The 21,580-nt window shown below is 44.2% G+C and overlaps 1 protein-coding gene across 4 annotated transcripts in view; it reads right to left on the bottom strand.

Moving 5' to 3' along the window:
- The window catches only part of IFT52 (intraflagellar transport 52), a 54,684-nt gene extending 33,677 nt beyond the window's left edge, over nucleotides 1–21,007 (bottom strand). For 3 of the 4 annotated variants that reach the window (XM_065523180.1, XM_005569044.4, XM_065523179.1), the window contains exons 1-6: nucleotides 20,892–21,007; nucleotides 17,118–17,242; nucleotides 15,500–15,587; nucleotides 7,157–7,286; nucleotides 6,788–6,863; nucleotides 5,983–6,054 (exon numbers count right to left, since the gene is read on the bottom strand). Coding sequence is in view for 3 of the 4 variants with exons in the window: in XM_005569044.4 (XP_005569101.1) it covers nucleotides 5,983–6,054; nucleotides 6,788–6,863; nucleotides 7,157–7,286; nucleotides 15,500–15,587; nucleotides 17,118–17,236 (485 nt within the window). In the remaining variant the exon portion in view is untranslated. Of the gene's footprint in view, nucleotides 1–5,982; nucleotides 6,055–6,787; nucleotides 6,864–7,156; nucleotides 7,287–15,499; nucleotides 15,588–17,117; nucleotides 17,243–18,519; nucleotides 18,634–20,891 lie in introns of those variants that run through there. The other variant, XM_065523178.2, reaches the window with a different exon arrangement.
- Between the last annotated feature and the right edge of the window lie 573 nt (nucleotides 21,008–21,580).

Below are 21,580 nucleotides of genomic sequence, written 5' to 3'. Positions count from 1 at the left end.
GTATTTATAGTAGAGATGGGGTTTCACCACGTTGGTCAGGCTGGTTTCAAACTCCTGACCTCAGGTGATCCACCTGCCTCAGCCTCCCAAACTGCAAGTGTGAGCCACTGTGCCTGGCCTATCTGCTATTATTTACACTCCTCTATTTCTTTAATTACTACTAAAAAAATCAATGAGACTAGGCCAGGCACAGTGGCTCACACCTGTAATCTCAGCACTTTGGGAGGTTGAGGCGATGGATCACCTGAGGTTAGGAGTTCAAGATCAGCCTGGCCAACATGGTGAAGTTCTGTCTGTACTCAAAATACAAAAGTTAACCAGGTATGGTGACGGGCATCTGTAATCCCAGCTACTCAGGAGTCAAGGGAATTGCTTGAACCCAGGAAGCAGAGGTTGCAGTGAGATGAGATGGTGCCATTGCACTCCAGCCTGGGTGAAACTCTGTCTCCAAAAAAAAAAAGAAAGAAAGAAAAAAAAGAAATCAATGAGACTGACATTTTGATAAGACTTAGTATAAACTTAAACACCCATTCCCCAAACAGAACTTTCCAAACCACATGTGAATGAGTAAGATTAGCTCAGTGAAAAGTTTCAGAAAGAGTTTTCCTAAAAGAGGGACTAGCTTGTGTAAAGTCCCTAAGATGAGTACGAGCTTCGCTTATTTAAGGATTGAAAACAAAGTCAGTATGGCTACAGCAGAGTGAGAGAAGGGAGAAGGGACATAACAGGAAATAAGGATAAAGGAGAATCTGAGACTCCAACAGGCAAAGATACTTCAAAGCACGATGGAGGACTAGTCCATCTCTCAAAGCCTACCAGGAAGCTGTGTTTCCTGGATAATCCAGGAAAGGAACAACCAGACATATTCCCTTCACTATAATTAATTACAAAGTCATATGCAACAACAGGTAAGGTACTATGCTTTAAACTTTACAAAGCACTTTCACAAATATCACCTCACTGAAATTTTCCAACGATTTTGTAATGTTAACATTGTCCCCATTACACAGATAGGGAAACAGACACTAACAGTTACTATGCCTTGGGTCACCCTTGGCAAGTAAGAGAGGGAATCAGGAACTTCTAATAATTCCTTCTAACTCCAAGTCTACAGTTTTTTTTACCTATACCAATTGGATGAGCTGATACAAAGTGAAATAATTAGATTGATTCCTTTTTTTTTTTTTTTTTTTGAGACGGAGTCTCGCTCTGTCGCTCAGCTCACTGCAAGCTACGCCTCCCGGGTTTACGCCATTCTCCTGCCTCAGCCTCCCGAGTAGCTGGGACTACAGGCACCCGCCACCTCGCCCGGCTAGTTTTTTGTATTTTTTAGTAGAGACGGGGTTTCACCGTGTTAGCCAGGATGGTCTCGATCTCCTGACCTCGTGATCCGCCCGTCTCGGCCTCCCAAAGTGCTGGGATTACAGGCTTGAGCCACCGTGCCCGGCCTTTTTTTTTTTTTTTTGAGATGGAGTCTTGCTCTGTCGCCCAGGCTGGAGTGCAGTGGCGCGATCTTGGCTCACTGCAAGCTCCGCCTCCCGGGTTCACACCATTCTCTTGCCTCAGCCTCCCAAGTAGCTGGGACTAAAGGTGCTCGCCATCACGCCCAGCTAATTTTGTTTTTTGTTTTTGTTTTGTTTTGTTTTGAGACGGGGTTTCACCATGCTAGCCAGGCTGGTCTCTAACTCCTGACCTCGTGATTCTCCCGCCTCGGCCTCCCAAAGTGCTGGGATTACAGGTATGAGCCACTGCACCCAGCCTAGATTGATTCTTGACAGTCAAAAATATTAACTATGAATTATATTGCTACACATATTCCCCCTTATGACTTGACTTTGGTTTCTACTAAGAAAGGTCTTCCCTACTTCAAGAATTTAAAATATTCACCTACTTTTTTTAAGTACTTTTTTTTTTTTCTGAGTTGGTTGTCTCGCTCTGTCACCCAGGCTTAAGTGCAGTGGTGCGATCTCAGCTCATTGCAACCTCCGCCTCCCGGGTTCAAGCAATTCTCCTGCCTCAGCCTCCCAAGTAGCTGGGATTACAGGTTTGTACCACCACATTTGGCTAAGTTTTGTATTTTTTAGTAGAGATGGGGGTTGGCCAGGCTCGTCTTGAACTCTTAACCTCAGGTGATCTGCCTGTCTCAGTCTCCCAAAGTGCTGGGATTACATGCGTGAGCCATCGTACCTGGGTTTCTTTAAGTACTTCTATGCTTTCTTTTTAAATTAAATTTAATTTAATTTAATTTTTATTTTATTTTTTCGAGATGGAGTCTTGCTCTGTTGCCCAGGCTGGAGCGCAGTGGTGCGATCTCGGCTCACGGCAACCTCTGCCTCCTGGGTTCAAGCAATTCTCCTGCCTCAGCCTCCTGAGTAGCTGGGATTACAGGCGTGCACCACCACACCAGGCTAATTTTTTTTTTTTTTTTTGAGACAGAGTTTCGCTCCTGTTGCCCAGGCCAGAGTGCAATGGCATGATCTTGGCTCAATGCAACTTCCACCTCCCGGGTTCAAGTGATTCTCCTGTCTCAGCTTCCTGAGTAGCTGAGATTACAGGTGCCTGCCACCATCCCTGGCTAATTTTGTATTTTTATAGAGATGGGGTTTCACCATGTTGGTCAGGCTGGTCTCAAACGCCTGATCTCAGGTGATCTGCCCACCTCAGCCTCCCAAAGTGTTGGGCTTACAGGCGTGAACCACTGCACCCGGCCTAATTTTTGTATTTTTAGTACAGACAGGGTTTCACCATATTGGCCAGGCAGGTCTTGAACTCCTGACCTCATGATCCATCTGCCTCAGCCTCCCAAAGTGCTGGGATTACAGGCATGAGCCACCGCGGCCGGCATATGCTTTCATTTTTAATATTAAAAGTTTTAGCCTATCCAGAATACATTTTGGGGTGCAGTATGAAAATGAAACTATTTCTCCAAATGGTTACCCAGAATTATGCCATCCATTTCTAATATTTGAAATGCCACTTTTACTATACACAAATAACCCCCACCCTCCATATATGTTTTTGGTCTAATTTTAATCTGTATTATTTATTTTCTTTTAACTATTTCTGGACTACGACCACATTTTATTTATTTATTTATTTATTTATTTATTTATTTATTTATTTATTTATTTTTTGAGACAGTCGTGCTCTGTCACCCAGGCTGCAGTATAGTGGCATGATCATGATTCACTGCAGCCTCGACCTTCTGGGTTCAAGCAATCCTCTTGCCTCTGCCTCTAGAGTAGCTGGGACTATGGGTTTGTGCCACCACATATGGCTCATCTTTAAAGTTTTTTTTTTTTTTTTTTTGTAGAGACAGGGTCCCACTATGTTGCCCAGACTGGTCTTGAACTCTTTTTTTTTTTTTTTTTTGGAGACGGAGTCTCGCTCTGTCGCCCAGGCTGGAGTGCAGTGGCGCGATCTCGGCTCACTGCAAGCTCCGCCTCCCGGGTTCACGCCATTCTCCTGCCTCAGCCTCCCGAGTAGCTGGGACTACAGGCGCCCACAACCGCGCCCGGCTAATTTTTTGTATTTTTAGTAGAGACGGGGTTTCACCGTGGTCTCCATCTCCTGACCTTGTGATCCGCCCGCCTCGGCCTCCCAAAGCGCTGGGATTACAGGCATGAGCCACCGCGCCCGGCCTTGAACTCTTGGCCTCAACCCATCGGCCCATCTCGACCTCCCAAAGTGCTGGGATTATAGGTGTGAGCCACTGCACACAGCCAATCACATTATTTTATTTTTTAATTTCATTTTATTTACATATTTTTTGAGACAGGGTCTCATCTGTCACCCAGGCTGGAGTGCAGTGGCACGATCTCAGCTCACTGCCACCTCTGCTTCCCGGGTTCAAGCAATTCTCCAGCCTCAGTCTCCCGTGTAGCTGGGAATACAGGTGTGAGCCACCAATGCCCGGCTAAATTTTTGTATTTCTTTGTAAAGCCAGGGTTTTGCCATGTTGCCCAAGCTGGTCTTGAACTCCTGAGCTCAAGTGATCTGCCTGCCTCAGCCTCCCAAAGTATTGGGATTACAGGGGTGAGCCACAGTAACCGGACCACATTATTTTCACTACTAAAACTTTGTAACGTGCTTTAATTACATAAAAATGTCAATTTTTATTGGGTAAAATATTTCAAAGTATGGAGGCATTATAAATGAATGCAAAAAGACAAATCATCAATAGAAAAATGGCCAAAAAGCAGTGAACATGAAATTCACAGAAGAAATACAATCAGCCAGTAGACTTTAAAGGTCATCCTATGCACTAATAATTTTTAAAAATGCAAATTTAAAGAAACAGATACCATGTTTACTAGAATACTCCGTGCTAGCAAGAGAGGAAAAAGGGGTGTGCTCATAGGGACTGTCAGTGGTACCACCTCCCTGAGAGACATCTGGTAATACACTACATTTGGTAGCCCATCTGTTGGAAGACCTCTGACCCAGAAATTTCAATGCTGAGAAATTTACCCTAAAAAATACTACCACAAGTGCACAAAACTGTACATACAAAGATGTTCACTTATCCCAGCACTTTGGGAGGCTGAGGCAGGTGGATTACCTGAGGTCAGGAGTTCAAGACCAGCCTGACTGACATGGTGAAACCCCATCTCTACTAAAAATACAGAAATTAGCTGGGTGTGGTGGTGGACACCTGTAATCCCAGCTACACAGGAGGCTGAGGCGGGAGAATCGCTTGAACCTGGGAGGTGGAGGTTGCAGTGAGCTGAGATTGTGCCACTGCACTCCAGCCTGGGTGACAAAGTGAGACTCCGTCTCAAAAAAAAAAAAAAAAAGATGTTCATTTGTGCTTTATTATTTATAATAACAAATATAATTTTTTTTTTTTTAAGATGAAGTCTCCCTCTGTCCCCCAGGCTAGAGTGCAGTGGTGCGACGGCAGCTCACTGCAACCTCTGCCTCCCAGGTTCAAGCGATTCTCCTGCCTCAGCCTCCCAAGTAGCTGGGATTATAGGCGCCCACCACCACGCCCAGCTAAATTTTCTATTTTTAGTAGAGACGGGGTTTCGCCATGTTAGCCAGGCTGGTTTCAAACTCCTGACCTCAGGTGATCCACTCGCCTTGGCCTCCCAAAGTGCTGGGATGACAGGAGTGAGCTACCACACCCGGCTATAAAATTGTTTATAACAATAATACAGAACAGAAGTTAAGAGTGCAGGCTCTAGAATAGACTGCCTATGGTTGCATCTAAGTTCTGACACAGAGTAGTCATGTGCATTTGGGCAATTATGTCTCTGTATCTCATCTCTAACTTTCCAGAGTTGTAAGGATTAAATGAGGTAATACATGCCTGTCACACAGTCAATGTTTGACAAACATCAGGTGGTATTATTAAAGAAAAACATTATAAACTACTTAAATGTCCAATAATAGGGAGTTGGTTAGATAAACTGGGATAGATCCAATTTAATCCAGTCATTAAAAAGGAAGAGGTACTTACCTATAACTATAAATGGAAAAAAAACCCCTAGAAATCTAAATACCATATGGAGTATTGCTCTGTTGCCGAGGCTGGAGTGCAGTGGTGCAATCTGGGCTCACTGCAACCTCCACCTCCAGGTTTCAAATGATTCTCCTGTCTCAGCTTCCCGAGTAGCTGGGACTACAGGCACACACCACCACACCTGGCTAATTTTTGTAGTTTTAGTAGAGATGGGATTTTGCCATGTTGGTTATGCTCATCTCAAACTCCTGACCTTAGGTGATTCACCCGCCTCGGCCTCCCAAAGTGCTGGAATTACAGGCGTGAGACACCGTGCCAGGCCTAAATACTATATTATTAAGACTACCTTCAGGGGGAGGAGCATGGACTTACAGTGCAGAGCTTCTACTTTTTTTCCTCTTGAACTGTTCAAATTCTGATTATTTTTGTAACCAGAAACAAAAGCTCTTTTCATTTTGAAAAAGAAGACTCTTCAAAATGATACATCCTCCTCATGTGGCATCAGAAAACACACTCACTGGGCATTGTTTCCACTGCTTTCCTCATCAATGATCCCAGGCACAGCCTTTCCTGCAGCTCGGCTAATTTCCCTTGAAGAAGAAAAATTAAAATCTAGTAAACAAAAAAAATTTGAGAATTTCACACTGTATTCATTAGCACAGTAAATATGAGGCTAAGGTGGGAGGATTGCTTAAGCCTGGGAGGTCAAGGCTGCAGTGAACTGTGTTCCCACCACTGCATTCCAGCCTGAGCAACAGAGCAAGACTCTGTCTCAAAAAATACATACATATATATATAAAAATAAAAAATAAGTTGAATGTGAAGTAAGTTTCAAAAGATGAAGAAAAATAATTTGATGAATGAGTAGTAATATAGTAAAATAAATTATAACAACATAAAAAAAGAAAGAAGAAGGGGCAGTGAAAAGAATGTGTGACAAGAGATTAGGGAAGATTTATGTAGAAGAAATGAGAGTTATGTGTAAGGATATTTCTGCTTTATTTATTTTTTGAGACGGAGTCTTGCTCTGTCACCCAGGCCAGAGTACAATATCACAATCTCAGCTCAATACAACCTCTGCTTCCCAGGCTCAAGCGATTCTCCTGCCTCAGCCTCCCGAGTAGCTGGGATTACAGGCGCCTGCCACCATGCCTGGCTGATTTTTTTGTATTTTTAGATGGGGAGATGGGGTTTCATGTTGGCCAGGCCAGTTTTGAACTCCTGATCTCAAATGATCCGTCAGCCTTGGCTTCCCAAAGTGCTGGGATTACAGGCGTGAGCAGCGACACCTGGCCAAGATATTTCTGCTTTCAACATGCTTACCTGTTCAAGACTCCACTGGAAACTAGAGCTTCTTTAGGATGGAAATATTTGTGATATACATTTCTAACCACAGCATCTATGAGGGAAAAACAGAAGGAGGTATATTTTAGGTTAGAAATAAGTTTGATATTATAGACTCATACCAATTTTTACCTGAAAGGCACCCTGGAACTTGGTTCCAATCCATCTCACTTTATAAATGGAAGCAGCCCAAACCTAGGAGGCTCAGACTGCTGATGAGAATGGAACATTAAAACATGCATACACAGCCCAGGGCTTTTTCCATTATGCCACTGGACCTAGAGGGCTATGATATAAAATAATAGATAGAAAATTACTGCCTCTACTGAAAATAATAATACTAATTACCATTATTAACCATGATTCCATATTCTTCCAGTAAAAAGTTAATATTGGTGTCAAATCTGGATTCTCCACCTTCTCCTAGCATCACAAGGACATCTCCACCGCTGTCAAGATATTTCTTCAGGATTTCAAACTACACAAAGGAAAAAAGCAATCTATGAATATACTCAAAAGACTTTTGCCCGAAATACCATAAGATCTTAACTAGATGAAAAATAAATACTTCAAATCTATAAGGCATTTACATATAAATGTATATGAGATAAAAAGTACTCTCTATGTAGGATCTCCAAGCTTGTCTCTGAGCATAAAGCTCCAAAATACTCAAAGTAAACTTACAGTTTCAAAGCTATCAGACAGCAAGTCAAAAGTGAAAAACTTAACTAAAGGAAGCGCTCACTTCTCCATTCAGAGGCACCCCTGGTCTCCACCTACTAACCAAAAATGTCTCTTGAGATTGCCACGTTCCCTCAGGAGAAGAAGAAATAGAATCACCCTGGTTAAGAACCACTAATTTAGACAACGCCTTCTCTTGACGGCCCACAGAGGATATCAGGATGAACACATTTCATACCACACCTGGGAGAAATTCTGTTCAAGGTCATTGACCAACTACACCATAGACAGAAATGCATGTTTTCTGTTTATCTCCTGGAAGCTCTCTCTTGTTTTCACAAAGCTGGGGATGGGAGAAAAATCGAGGGTTGATCTTGCTGGTCTAGCCTGAGAAAATCTGGGGTGGGTGGATCAGACAAACAGTTTCTTAACTCTCTTCATCAAGCACTCCAGCAGAAAAAAATCTGAACATGCATATAAATACATCCAATATGTATGTATCTCTACACAAAATATGCACTTTATAATTTAAAACAACTCCCAAAAAGAAAATGTTTTAGGCCGGGCGCGGTGGCTCAAGCCTGTAATCCCAGCACTTTGGGAGGCCGAGACGGGCGGATCACGAGGTCAGGAGATCGAGACCATCCTGGCTAACACGGTGAAACCCCGTCTCTACTAAAAATACAAGAAAACTAGCCGGGCGAGGTGGCGGGCGCCTGTAGTCCCAGCTACTCGGGAGGCTGAGGCAGGAGAATGGCGTGAACCCGGGGGGGCGGAGCTTGCAGTGAGCTGAGATCGCGCCACTGCACTCCAGCCTGGGGCACAGAGCAAGACTCCGTCTCAAAAAAAAAAAAAAAAAAAAAAAAAAGAAAATGTTTTAAGGGTAATGAAAATATGAATAATAAACATAATTTCCTTCTGGCACCCCATTGATTGATCACATGCATCCTACTTTGGAAACTACTGCCCAGACTAGCTTTGCCACAGCAAGGCCCTCTTGCTCTTGCATGCTCCCTGAATTTTCCTCTCCCCCTGACTTCGCCACACTGCATAAAACAAATGAATCTGGCCGGGCACGGTGGCTCATGCCTGTAATCCCAACACTTTGGGAGGCCGAGGCGGGCAGATCACGAGGTCAGGAGATCGAGACCACGGTGAAACCCCGACTCTATTAAAAATAAAAATAAAAAAAATTAGCTGGGCGTGGTGGTGGGTGCCTGTCATCCCAGCTACTCGGGAGGCTGAAGCAGGAGAATGGCGTGAACCTGGGAGGCGGAGCTTGCAGTGAGCCAAGATTGCGCCACTGCACTCCAGCCTGGGCAACAGAGTGAGACTCTGTCTCAAAAACAAAAACAAAAACAAAACAAATGAATCTTTGGAAGCCAAGTAGGCAGATCACCTGAGGTTAGGAGTTCAAGATCGGCTTGGCCAACATGGTGAAACCCCATCTCTACTAAAAACACAAAACTTAGCCAGGCATGGTGGTATGCACCTGTAGTCCCAGCTACTCAGGAGGCTGAGAGCGGGGAATTGCTTAAACCCAGGTGGTGAAGGTTGCAGTGAGCTGAGATCGCACCACTGCATTCCAGCCTGGGCAAAAGAGCAAGATTCCGTCTCAAAAATGAAACACAACAAAAAAACAAAACAAAATAAAAAAATGAATTATTTCAAAATCAAAATTAAGGTGAGGCACAGTGGCTCACGCCTGTAATCCCAACACTTTGGGAGGCTGAGGTGGGTGGATCACTTGAGGTCAGGAGCTCGAGACCAGCCTGGCCAACATGGTGAAACCCCGTGTCTACTAAAAATACAAAAAATAGCCAGGTGTGTTGGCAGATGCCTGTAATTCCAGCTACTCAGGAGGCTGAGGCAGGAGAACCAGTTGAACCTGGGAGGCGGAGGTTGCAATGAGCTGAGAATGTACCAATGCACTCCAATCTGGCAACAGAGCAAAACTCTTGTCTAAAAAAAAAAAAAAAAAAAAAAAAAATCAGCTCAAAGTCCATTTCCTCTGGGCCCAATAATCCAATGCCTCTTTTCTGTGCTTCTGTAGAAATGTGGAACTTAGAACATTGATCATTATCAGTAGATGGTCCATTTGTTTCATTTCCCCTAGACTATCAGTTCCTAGAATGGAGAGATCAAGTGCTATTTGACTTTGATCCCTAGCGTTAGTCCTAGAACCTGGCACATAACTAGGTACATAACAGATCCTTAGTAAATATTTTTTGGAACAACAACAGAAAAACAAAACAAATGGGTTATAACTGCATGGATCCTGGACCCTGAACAACAGACTGAATCTCTCCCTAAATTCATCTTCCTTTTTCTTCCTTTTGATTTCCTCTCAAACTCCTCTTCCCAGATAGCCGTAAATATATGCTATGTTCTATGACTGATAACAGCAAGCCAGATCTAGTTTGCAATATATATTCTCAGAACATAGCTTTCACTTGGGAAATTCTACTGGGACTTGGTATTTATGATTATGTGGTTCTGGGATTTGTCCATGTTGCCTAAATGCAATGAGTATACAGTAAGTATTAGTATCTACTGTGTCCTATTGGCCATCTGGCATTGGAAGAAAAAGACACATGAAGGACGTGGTGTGCAATAACACAGATGGGCAAAAGTTGAAGGAGCTTCCACGAATTAATTATGACCCAGTTTCCAGCTCTGCATGTAAGTGAGACCCTTCTAACAAAAGAACAGATATTTGGTACAAATTGGAGGTTTCTTATTTCTTTATCGCAAAAACAGGAAGAAAGATTAATTTTACAGACTTAAATTTTAGAAATTGGCTTAGAATGCATTCACACTGTTAAGTTTTACAGTGTGGCAGCAAATGTGAGATATTTCATGTAATCAAGACTGGGTGATCCAGGCCAGTGGCTCTCAGTGGAGGCATTTAAATCATCTAGCATGTATTATGGATCACCATAATATTAATATTAATACGGCATAATATTAATGCCATAATGTTAATGTTTAAGGACATTTTAGTGGGTGAAGGGCAGGGAAGTTAAGGTCCTGCAATATTCAGACCAGTCCCACACAGTAAAGAACTGTTTCACATGAGAAGACATGACTATCTTCTCAGATAGTCACATAGGTTTAAAAAAGAAAAAGCAAACAAACAAATGAAGCTTAGCCTAAAATCTAACTCCAATTTATTTATTTTTTTTGAGATGAAGTCTCGCTCTGTCACCCATGCTGCAGTGGCTCAATCTCGGCTCACTGCAACTTTCACCTTCTGGGTTCAAGTGATTCTCCTGCCTCAGCCTCCTGAGTAGCTGTGACCACAGGCGCCTGCCACCACACCCAGCTAATTTTTGTATTTTTAGCAGAGACAAGGTTTCACCATGTTGGCCAGGTTGATCTCAAACTCCTGACCTAAGGTGATCCACCCGCCTCGGCCTCCCAAACTCCTGGGATTACAGGAGTAAGCTACTGCGCCCAGCCCAAATTATACGTAAATACTGCACAAAGTATTTTTTGCACAACTTAACATATACTGAATTCCCAGGTACCCAACTACCATGTAAACTGAGAGAAGAATTATACTCTTTTTATTAATAGAACTTTACCAAGAGTTAGTCAATATTTTGGAAAAATCACATCACCGACAGCAACACGGCTCATGATTTGAATTGCCAATACATCACTTCCTCCAGTCTGCATATGTAGCTATCCCATTCATGGGAATTCTATACATTTATTACACATTTATTTCAAAATGTCAAACATAAAGAAGTGTTCTAATGTATGTATGACCAAGCATTAACAAACTGAAATATGTATATTCTCCTAGTATATATATGCCTAAACATTTACAATTTGAAATACATATATTCTTTCATAAATCATCCTCTAATTTATGTACATTAAAGTTAGGAAGCTGTATTGCTTTACTTTTTTAATGGTGGTGGTTTAGATTATCTTTGCATTTCAATTCAGGGTAACAAAGTTGGCACTGGTAATATAGGTGGATGCTGGTCTGTTAGGGTTGGAAAATACTCGTCTCAGCCATGTGGTTACCTGGTCGTAACTGAATACCACCACAAAGCTAGTCTGATGCGTTAATGCAGTTGAGGTGGAAATAAGGGAAGACTGTTCAGCCTAGTTTCTAGCCTGATACTAGCACCAAATATCAGACATATGATGTCTGTCCTGTCACAGAAGTTTCTGGAAGCCAACATGAAAAAGGCATCACACAGCTCTCCAGGGGTAACAGTCTAGGAGGCCAGCAGCTATGACAAGGAAAGCAGTGATCTCACCAGCATGAGCCTATTGGAAGAACTGTAACACAAGGGCATGCTGGTTCCTAGAAAAAAAAGCTAATAGCTTTTCTCCCTTTTCTTCCCACCTCACTCCAACTCCAAAGAGAAGGCATGGTGTCAGGGACTGGTCTGGGAGAGGACGTTTTATTAGGATAAAGTTACATCAAACTTGCCTCTCGAAGGACTTGTGTCTCTTGGATGCAACAGCCTTCCATCCCTGGAAGCCCAAACTAAGGCTTGGCCTGGCACCCATCTCCACTTGGGAAAAGGCCCAGGCACCAAGTTCTGACCCTCTCTCTGGATGCCCCTGTGTTCCCGAGGCTGGTTGGTTCCTGGCAAACATCAGGCCAACTCTCACTGGCTTCGCTAGGTGGATGGGGAGATGGAGCCAAAGCCCAACAAGTAATAGAGTGTTGCTCTGCAGGCCACTGCCCTCTGTGTGTACATTTCCCTCAAGGTCTCAGTGGGTTGGAGTTGCTGGTTACTTCCACAATGCCAATGGTAATTCCTACTCCTTCTGTCAATTAACCTGATCAAACAATCATGTCTCTCTCCATGCCATTCCCAGAGGGGAAGCTCGCCTTGCAATCAAATTGAGAAACAAAGGACACTAGAAATGCTCCCCATTGGACCTCTTCCCCATGGCACCACCCAGAGAAACAGCAGGAGACCGTGGCTGGCCTCAATCTAAGGACCACATTGGCCTTGCCCTGCCTCATCCTCCCTACTCCCCATATTCTCTCTGAGCACAAAGGTACTTCCCATTCTCTGTAAAATGGCTCTTTCTATGTTCTGGGATTTTTGTTTTATTGACTGTGAAAAAACACACCTAACTTTTCCTAAATTTACCATCTTAACCATTCTGAAGTATATAGTTCAGCAGTTTTTTTTGTTTTCTCTTTTCAGACAGGGTCTCTGTCGCCCAGGCTGGAGTGCAGTGGCGCAATCTCGGCTCACTGCAACCTCTGCCTCCCATGTTCAAGCGATTCTCCCGCCTCCACCTCCCAAGTAACTGGGAGTACAAGCATGCGCCACCACGTCGGCTAATTTTTGTATTTTTAGTAGAGATGGGGTTTCACCATGTTGGCCAGGCTGGTCTCGAACTCCTAGCCTCAAGTGATCCACCCACCTTAGCCTACCAAAGTGCTGGGGTTAGAGGTGTGAGCCACTGTGCCTGGCCTAGTCCAGCAGTATTAAATATACTCACACAGTTGGGCAACCAATCTGCAGAACTGCTTTCATCTTGCAAAACTGCAACTCTATACCTATTAAACAGCAACTCTCCATTCCCCACTTCCCCCAGGTCCTGGCAATCACCACCCTTCTATTTTCTGTCTCTACAAATTCGACTACTCTACATACCTCATGCTTGCATAAGTGAAATCATACAGTATTTGTCTTTTAGTGTCTGCCTTATTTTCATCTGGCATAATGTCCTCAAGATTTATTCATGTTGTAGCATGTATCAGAATTATCTTCCTATTTAAGACTGAATAATACTCCATTGTATGTATATACCATATCTTATCTATTCATCTGCCAATGGATACTTGGGCTATTTCCACATTTTGGCTATTGTGAATAGTGCTGCTAAGAAGATAGGTGTGCAATTATCTCTTTGAGATCCGGTTTTCCATTCTTTTGAGCATATACCCAGAAGTGGAATTGCTAGATCATATGGCAGGCTTTTTTTTTGTTTTTTTTTTTGAAATGGAGTCTCCCTCTGTTGCCCAGGCTGGAGTCCAGTGACCCGATCCCTGCTCACTGCAACTCTGCCTCCCAGGTTCAAGTGATTCTCCTGCCTCAGCCTCCCAAGTAGCTGGGATTACAGGTGCACACCATCACGCCTGGCTAATTTTCGTATTTTTAGTAGAGACGGGGTTTCACTATGTTGGCCAGGCTAGTCTCAAACTCCTGACCTCAAGTGATCCACACGCCTCGGCCTCCCAAAGTGCTGGGATTACAAGCATGGGCCATCACACACAGCCATCATATGGCAATTTTATGCTTAAATTTTTGAGGAACTGCCATACTGTTTTTCATGGTGACTGCACCATTTTACATTCCCACCATCAGTGTGGAAGGGTTCCAATAACTTCCCATTCTCACCAATACTTGTCATTTGTATTCTGGGCCTTACATTTATCATTCTTTATCCATTCCATAAACCAGAATAATAAACATCTTTATTTTAAATGGAATTTTCCTTTTTTTTTTTTTTCTGAGATGGAGTTTTGCTCTTGTTGCCCAGGCTGAAGTGCGAATAGCATGATCTTGGCTCACGGTAACCTCCGCCTCCTGGGTTCAAGCGATTCTCCTGCCTCAGCCTCCCGAGTAGCTGGGATTACAGGAACACGTCACCAGGCCTGGCTAATTTTGTATTTTTAGTAGAGATGGGGTTTCTCCATGTTGGTCAGGGTGGTCTCGAACTCTCGACCTCAGGTGATCCACCTGCCTCGGCCTCCCAAAGCGCTGGGATTACAGGTATGAGCCACCGCACCTGGCAGAATTTTCCTATTTTCAAAGCAAAAATATAGCAAAGAAGTGTGGCTAGTGGCCGGGCGCAGTGGCTCACGCCTATAATCCCAGCACTTCGGGAGGCTGAGGTAGGCAGCATAAGGTCAGGAGTTTGAGACCAGCCTGGCCAATATGGTGAAACCCCGTTGCCACTAAAAATACAAAAATTAGCCAGGCGTGGTGGTGGGCACCTGTAGTCCCAGCTACTCAGGAGGCTAAGGCAGGGAGAATTGCTTGAACCCGGGAGGCGGAGGTCGCCGTGAGCTGAGATTACGCCACTACACTCCAGCCTGGGTGACAGAGTGAGACTGTCTCAAAAAAAAAAAAAAAAAGAAATGTGGCTAATATTTAATTGGCCCACACTATGTGTTTGATACTTTACATGAAGCATCTTGGTTAATCATCACAATTCCATGATGAAAAGAGAGATGAAGTGACTACCTTAAGGCCACACAGTAAGTGGTGAAGGAGGATTCAGATCCAGTATTTCAGAGCCCAGGCTCTTAATCATTTCACCATATTCCTTCTTTTTTTTGTTTTTTGTTTTTTTTTTTTTTGTTTTTTGTTTTTTTTTTTTTGAGACGGAGTCTCGCTCTGTCGCCCAGGCTGGAGTGCAGTGGCCGGACCTCAGCTCACTGCAAGCTCCGCCTCCCGGGTTCACGCCATTCTCCTGCCTCAGCCTCCCGAGTAGCTGGGACTACAGGCGCCCGCCACCTCGCCCGGCTAGTTTTTTTTGTATTTTTTAGTAGAGACGGGGTTTCACCGTGTTAGCCAGGATGGTCTCGATCTCCTGACCTCGTGATCCGCCCGTCTCGGCCTCCCAAAGTGCTGGGATTACAGGCTTGAGCCACCGCGCCCGGCCTTTTTTTTTTGTTTTTTTTTGTTTTTGTTTTTTTTGTTTTTTTTGTTTTTTGAGACGGAGTCTCGCTCTGTCGCCCAGGCTGGAGTACAGTGGCGCGATCTCGGCTCACTGCAAGCTCCGCCTCCTGGGTTTACGCCATTCTCCTGCCTCAGCCTCCTGAGTAGCTGGGACTACAGGCGCCCGCCACCGCGCCCGGCTAATTTTTTGTATTTTTAGTAGAGACGGGGTTTCACCGTGGTCTCGATCTCCTGACCTTGTGATCCGCCCGCCTCGGCCTCCCAAAGTGCTGGGATTATAGGCGTGAGCCACCGCGCCCGGCCCCATATTCCTTCTTTAGTGGATATTTCTTACCTCAGCTGCAGTAAATTTTTCCCTTGGCCCAGCTGTAATCCACAGTTTCACTCCATTTAACTTCTCAGATGTGATTTCATCTTTTAAGCTAGAAATACAATTTTAAAAGCAAATATTAGGTCCATAATTTAAATCAATTTATGTATTGTTTTAGTCTCTCAACTATTTGGAAGCAGAGGCCACAGAGGCTCAGAGATGAAGGGACTTAGATGTAACTGGTCCAGTCTCTCTCCCAAAGTGAGAATTCCTTCTAAGGCCTGCCCCAGAGTCATCTGGCCTCTGTCCAAATACTTCCAGTAAGTCAAGGTGTTCAAATCAAGCCATGCTAAAGCATAAGGAAGTCCTCAACTACTAATTCAATCAGCCCTACCATTAGCTCGTATGATTACATATCCTCACCTATTAAGAAGAAACATACACATACACAAAGTCAAAGTTATTCTCATTTAATTCTCATGTTTCCTTTCCCTAGTTCTGACCTCAGTCAAAATATGAAGAAAGCCTCTAAATCTTAAAAAGCTACGTGTGTATAATTAGAATAATTTTTTGGTATGTGATTTGGAAGACAACTTAATAATATGCTGCTTTAATAATATCCTAATTGCTGATTTCAGAAGAAATGTTTTTTGGTTTTTGTTTTTGACAGTTTCCCTCTGTTGCCCAGGCTGGAGTGCAGTGGCATGATCTCGGCTCACTGCAGGCTTCACTGCCTGGGTTCAAGGAATTCTTGTCCCTCAACCTCCTTAGTAGCTGGGATTATAGGCACGCACTATCAACTCAAGTGATCTGCCTGCTTCAGCCTCCCAAAGTGCTGGGATTACAGGCATGAGCCACTGCGTCCTGTCCAAGAGATCTTTTAATAAGAATTTATTTAATTATGAATAATTTTTTTATTTTTTGAGACAGAGTCTTGCTCTGTCACCAAGCTGGAGTGCAGTGGCGCGATCTCAGCTTACTATAACCTCCGCCTTCTGGGTTTAAGTGATTCTCCTGCCTCAGCCTCCCGAGTAGCTGGGACTATACGCAGGCACCATCATACCCAGCTAATTTTTGTAATTTTAGTAGAGACGGGGTTTCACCATGTTGGCCAGGATGGTCTTGATTTTTCTTTTTTTTTTTTTGAGATAGAGTCTCACTCTGTTGCCCAGGCTGGAGTGCAGTGGCGCAATCTCGGCTCACTGCAACCTCCGCCTCCCAGGTTCAAGCAATTCTCTGCTTCAGCCTCCCAAGGAGCTGGGATTACAGGAACTTGCCACCATGCCTGGCTAATTTTTAAAAAATTTTTAGTAGAGATGGGGTTTCACCATCTTGTCCAGGCTTGTCTTGAACCCCTGACCTCGTGATCCACCCGCCTTGGCATCCCAAAGTGCTGGGATTACAGGTGTTAGCCACCGTGATGGCCAGTCTTGATCGCTGACCTTGTGATCCGCCTGCCTCAGCCTCCCAAAGTGCTGGGATTACAGGCGTGAGCCACCGCGCCAGACCTAATTCTGAATAATCTTTAAATTGAGCTTCTCCCACCTAAACAATCTATGTTACATAAGAAAATAAAGACTTCTCAGCTTTATCAGCAGGACAATATCATTTAGAAGGGAAAACAATATACATGGTCGGTCACCTCTGAATCTTCCAATTACTCCGAAGTTTTTTCTGCATGGATTTATAGCCGTTGTTGGTGGTAAATATCTCCTTTTTGTAGGCATTGAAAACAATGGTGCTCCGCAGCTCTTTCTCCATGGTTACCTTACGGAAGAAAGAAGGGATCAGAAAATCAATAAACAATATTCCAAAGACCCTAAAAGCAATAAATAGTTGCCTTCTACTACTATTTATCAAGAAAGGGCATACAACTGAAACCTATCTAGGAAATTCCTACAATTCTCAAAGGTCAAGAATGAAATGCAAAAGCACAGCACAGAAACCTAATACCAAAACCAACCCAGCCCTCCCCTACCCATTTTTGCTTTCCACCTCTTGCCCAGACCCTCCCAACAGCCTACACCTATGGCCCTGCCCCGCCATCACCCTGCTCTTGTGTCCCAAGACCATGTTTCCAACCTGATTCATCACTGCTAACTACTGTTAAGCGCAGGGTATAGTCTTCTAGATTCTTTTTTTCTTTTCTTTTCTTTTTTTTGAGATGGAGTCTTGCTCTATCTTCCATGCTGGAGTGCAACAGCATGATCTCGGCTCACTGCAACCTCCATCTCCTGGGTTCAAGCGATTCTCCTCCCTCAGCCTCCTGAGTTGCTGGGATTACAGGCAAGTGCCACCATTCCTGGCTAATTTTTGTATTTTTAGTAGAGACACGGTTTCACCATGTTGGTCAGGCTGGTATCGAACTCCTGACCTCGTGATCCGCCCGCCTTGGCCTCCCAAAGTGCTGGGATTACAGGGGTGAGCCACTGCACCCAGTTCTACATTCTTTTTATACATATATTAACTTACAGTTTTATTTTATGAAATAGGATCTTACCACACGCATTACTCTGAAACATTTGGTTCACCTAACCTTGTATATTTGACATCTTTCTTTGTCAGTACACATGGATCTACCATATTCTTTTAAACAGCTACACAGGGCTGGGTGCAGTGGCTTATGCCTATAATTCCAGCACTTTGGGAGGCTGAGGTAGGAGGATCGCTTGAGCTCAGCAGTTCCAGACCAGCCTGGACCACATCTCTACAAAAATCAGCAGGGCATGCTGGCACATATCTTAGTCCCAGCTATTCAGGAGGCTGAGGTGAGAGGATTGCTTGAGCCCAGGAGGTTGAGGCTGCAGTGAGCCACAATCACCTCACTCTGCACTCCAGCCTAGAGAACAGAGCGAGACCCTGTCTTTAAACAACAACAACAACAAAAACAGCTGCACAGTATTCATTTTATGGATCTACCATAATTTATTTAACCAGTCATATACTGATTGACATCTTTTATCAAATATTTTCTAAAACAATAGTAAAAACATCAATGTTAAACAACATGTTTTTCTGCACTTTGCCTATTTGTAGATTCTTACCTATTGAATGGCTGAGTAAATCATTTCCAAATTGCCCTCCAAAAAATTATGATTTTATACTTCCACTAACATGCTTCTGTTTCCACACAATCCTATTTTCAGTCTTTGTCGTCTTTGCCAAAAAAAAAAAAAAAAAAGCCCTCATTACTGTTTTAATTTCCACTTTGAAGTTAGTGAGATAGTGGTCCCTTGCTATAGATTTCTGCCACTTGTATTTCTTTTCTTCTGATTTTCTTGTCCAGGTACTCCGATCATTTTTCTCTTGAAATTTTTCTTTTTAAAAACTTCTTCTTATTTGAGATAAAAGTCCCACACAGTGACCCAGGCTGGGAATGTATCGTGTGCAATCACGATACACCGCAGCCTTGACCTCCCGGGCTCAAGCAATCATCCCACCTCAGCCTCCTGGGTAACTGGGACTACAGGTGCGCACCAGTGCCCAGCTAATTTTTGAATTTTTTGCAGAAGCAAGGTCTCGCTATGTTGCCCTTAAACTTCTGGCCTCAAGTGATCCTCCTACCTCAGCCTCCCAAAGTGCTGGTTTACAGGCATGAGCCACTGCACCCAGTCAGGTTTCATAATTTTCTAATTGATCATTAAACAAATATTTTCTTAAATTTATTTGGCTTCTGATACTTTTTTTGGTTTGGTTGAATTTTGCAGGCCATAGAGATTTTAAATTTTATAGAATTAAAAGTATTAATATTTTCCTTTCTGGCTTCTGGATGACATGAAACATTTAGAAGAGTTTTTGTCATTCTAAGATTATAAATAAATTGAACAATGCTTTCTTTCAGTACTTTGCAATGTAATTTTTTTTTCCTTTTTCCTTTTTTTTTTTTTTTTTTTTTTTGAGACAGAGTGTGCTCTGTCGCCCAAGCTGGAGTGTAGTGGCACAATCTCGGCTCACCACAACCTCCGCCTCCCAGGTTCAAGAGATTCTCGTGCCTCAGCCTCCCAAGTGGCTGGGACTACAGGCGCCCAACACACCCGGCTAATTCGTGATGTAATATTTTAACATTTAAATTTTAGTCCATCTGGAAATTATTGTGGTGCTCAAAACGGGCTTCATTCCGTTTTTTTTTTTTCCTTCTTTTTCGAGGCATAGTCTTGCTCTGTTACCCAGGCTGGAGTGCAGTGGCGCAATCTCGGCTGGCTGCAACCTCTGCCTCCCGGGTTCAAGTGATTCTCCCGCCTCAGCCTCCCCAGTAGCTGGGATTACAGGCGCACGCGATAGTAGAGACGGTCTTTCACCAGGTTGGCCAGGAGTCTGGAACTCCTGACCTCAAGTGATCCACTCACTTTGGCCTCCCAAAGTGCTGGGATTACAGGTGTGAGACACCTCGCTCGACTGGTTCAACTTTCTAAATTACTAAAAAAGCTGCCTGACCCCAATTCACCTTTCTAATGCTGATTTGAAATTCAGTACCACCTTCCCTATATAATAAATCCCTATATATAACTGGCTCTTATTCTGAGTTCTAATATATTCTATCTGCCTGTAAGCTCCTGCTGAGTTCCAAACTTTCTTTTTTAAAAATTTATTTATTTTTTTCAGAGATAGAGTTTCCCTTTGATGCCCATGCTGGTCTCTGACTCCTGGGCTCAAGGGATCCTCCCGCCTCAGTCTACCAAGTAGCCAGGACTACGGGCCCACACTGCTGCACCCATCTTCTAAGTAGTTTAATTGCTATACCTTTATGTTATAATATCTGGTGGCTCTGGAGAGCTAATTTCCCTTATTACCATTAATTTTAGAATTTTCCTGGCTACTTTCACATATTTCTTCTTCTTTAAGCACTTTAACATCATTTTGTCCAGTTGAAAAACTGCCCCCTCCATGATCCCACTAATGTGACACATCTATTTTTTTTGTTCGGTTAGTTCAGCCCCTGGTGAGAGTAGCAGGTCTGCGTTCCTGCACCGTCAGACTTAGCTAGAAATGCATTTCCTTAATGATACTATAAGGCCTTTAAAACTGTAAAAATAACGAATATTTGGGTAACGCTGCACAACCATTCTCTCGCTTTCTCTTCAATAACATTACCAGTCAAATCAGTATTTCCCACATGAATACCGGGGCATCGCAGCCACGACAGAAGAGAGATTAAGACTTTACGATTCCTCTTCCGATGCTCTTTCATAGTCAGCGGAACGACTAAAAAAGCCGCATCACCCGAGGCCCTGCAGATGGGCGCCCAACCAGAGCGCCAGGACCCCGGGCTACGTCCGCGCCCACAGTTTACTTCACCCCGGTGGACCCTGGATGTTCTATGACTGGCCCAGCGGCCTCGAAGAGTGTGTCGAGGCCCTCGCCAGCTCCCAGGCCGCCCCACCGCCCCAGCTGGCCCACCACTGTTGTAGCCCTTTACCTGACGCCCAGCGACCACCGGTCACCTGACGCCGCCCAGCATCCCGCGGCCAGGTATCCAAGGCCGCTTAGTAACCGGGGAGGAGCGGCGTTGCGCCGGGAGGCGTGGCCCAGGACGCAGCGCTAGCTCCGGCCGACGTGATGACGACAGCACGGAAGGCGCCTCTCCGTCGCAGGCGTCAGGGGTGTTGGGTAGGGAAGCTGGCTGGTGTGGGACTGTACCATTTGGGGCATGAGGGGCAAAGCCAAAAACAAGGAGAATTAACTTTTCACGAAAAATAAACCCATTTAATTTTGTTATTTAATATTAATTACGACTAAAGACTAATAACAACGGTAGGACCCAAGTGCCCAAACTTCGCTCCACCCACAGGGAGGAGAATAGTGAAGTCTTCCAGCGAGGGGATTGGAGAATACGCCAGCCTCGATTCCCAAGGCGCAGGCGCAGAGCGGAGCCAGGCGAGGGCGGGGCCGGGCGGAGGGCTGGGCCGGACTATCAGGAACTACTTACCGGAAAAGGGTGAGCTGGTTTAGTGTTGAGAATGATAACACCGGGTAATTCTGCTTTATGAACTCCGCATCTTCGCTCGCCGTGGTGCTAGGCATGAGCGCCGGCGGTGAGCCCGCAGCCCTTTGGGCGGGGAGTTAGAACTTGAACAGATTGTACAAAAATGTGAAAACTATGAACTG

Source organism: Macaca fascicularis, chromosome 10 (genome assembly GCF_037993035.2).
Source record: "Macaca fascicularis isolate 582-1 chromosome 10, T2T-MFA8v1.1".
Classification (NCBI taxonomy): Eukaryota; Metazoa; Chordata; class Mammalia; order Primates; family Cercopithecidae; genus Macaca; species Macaca fascicularis.
Note: the sequence above shows the minus strand (reverse complement) of the source record. Positions and strands in the feature narration are given on the sequence as shown.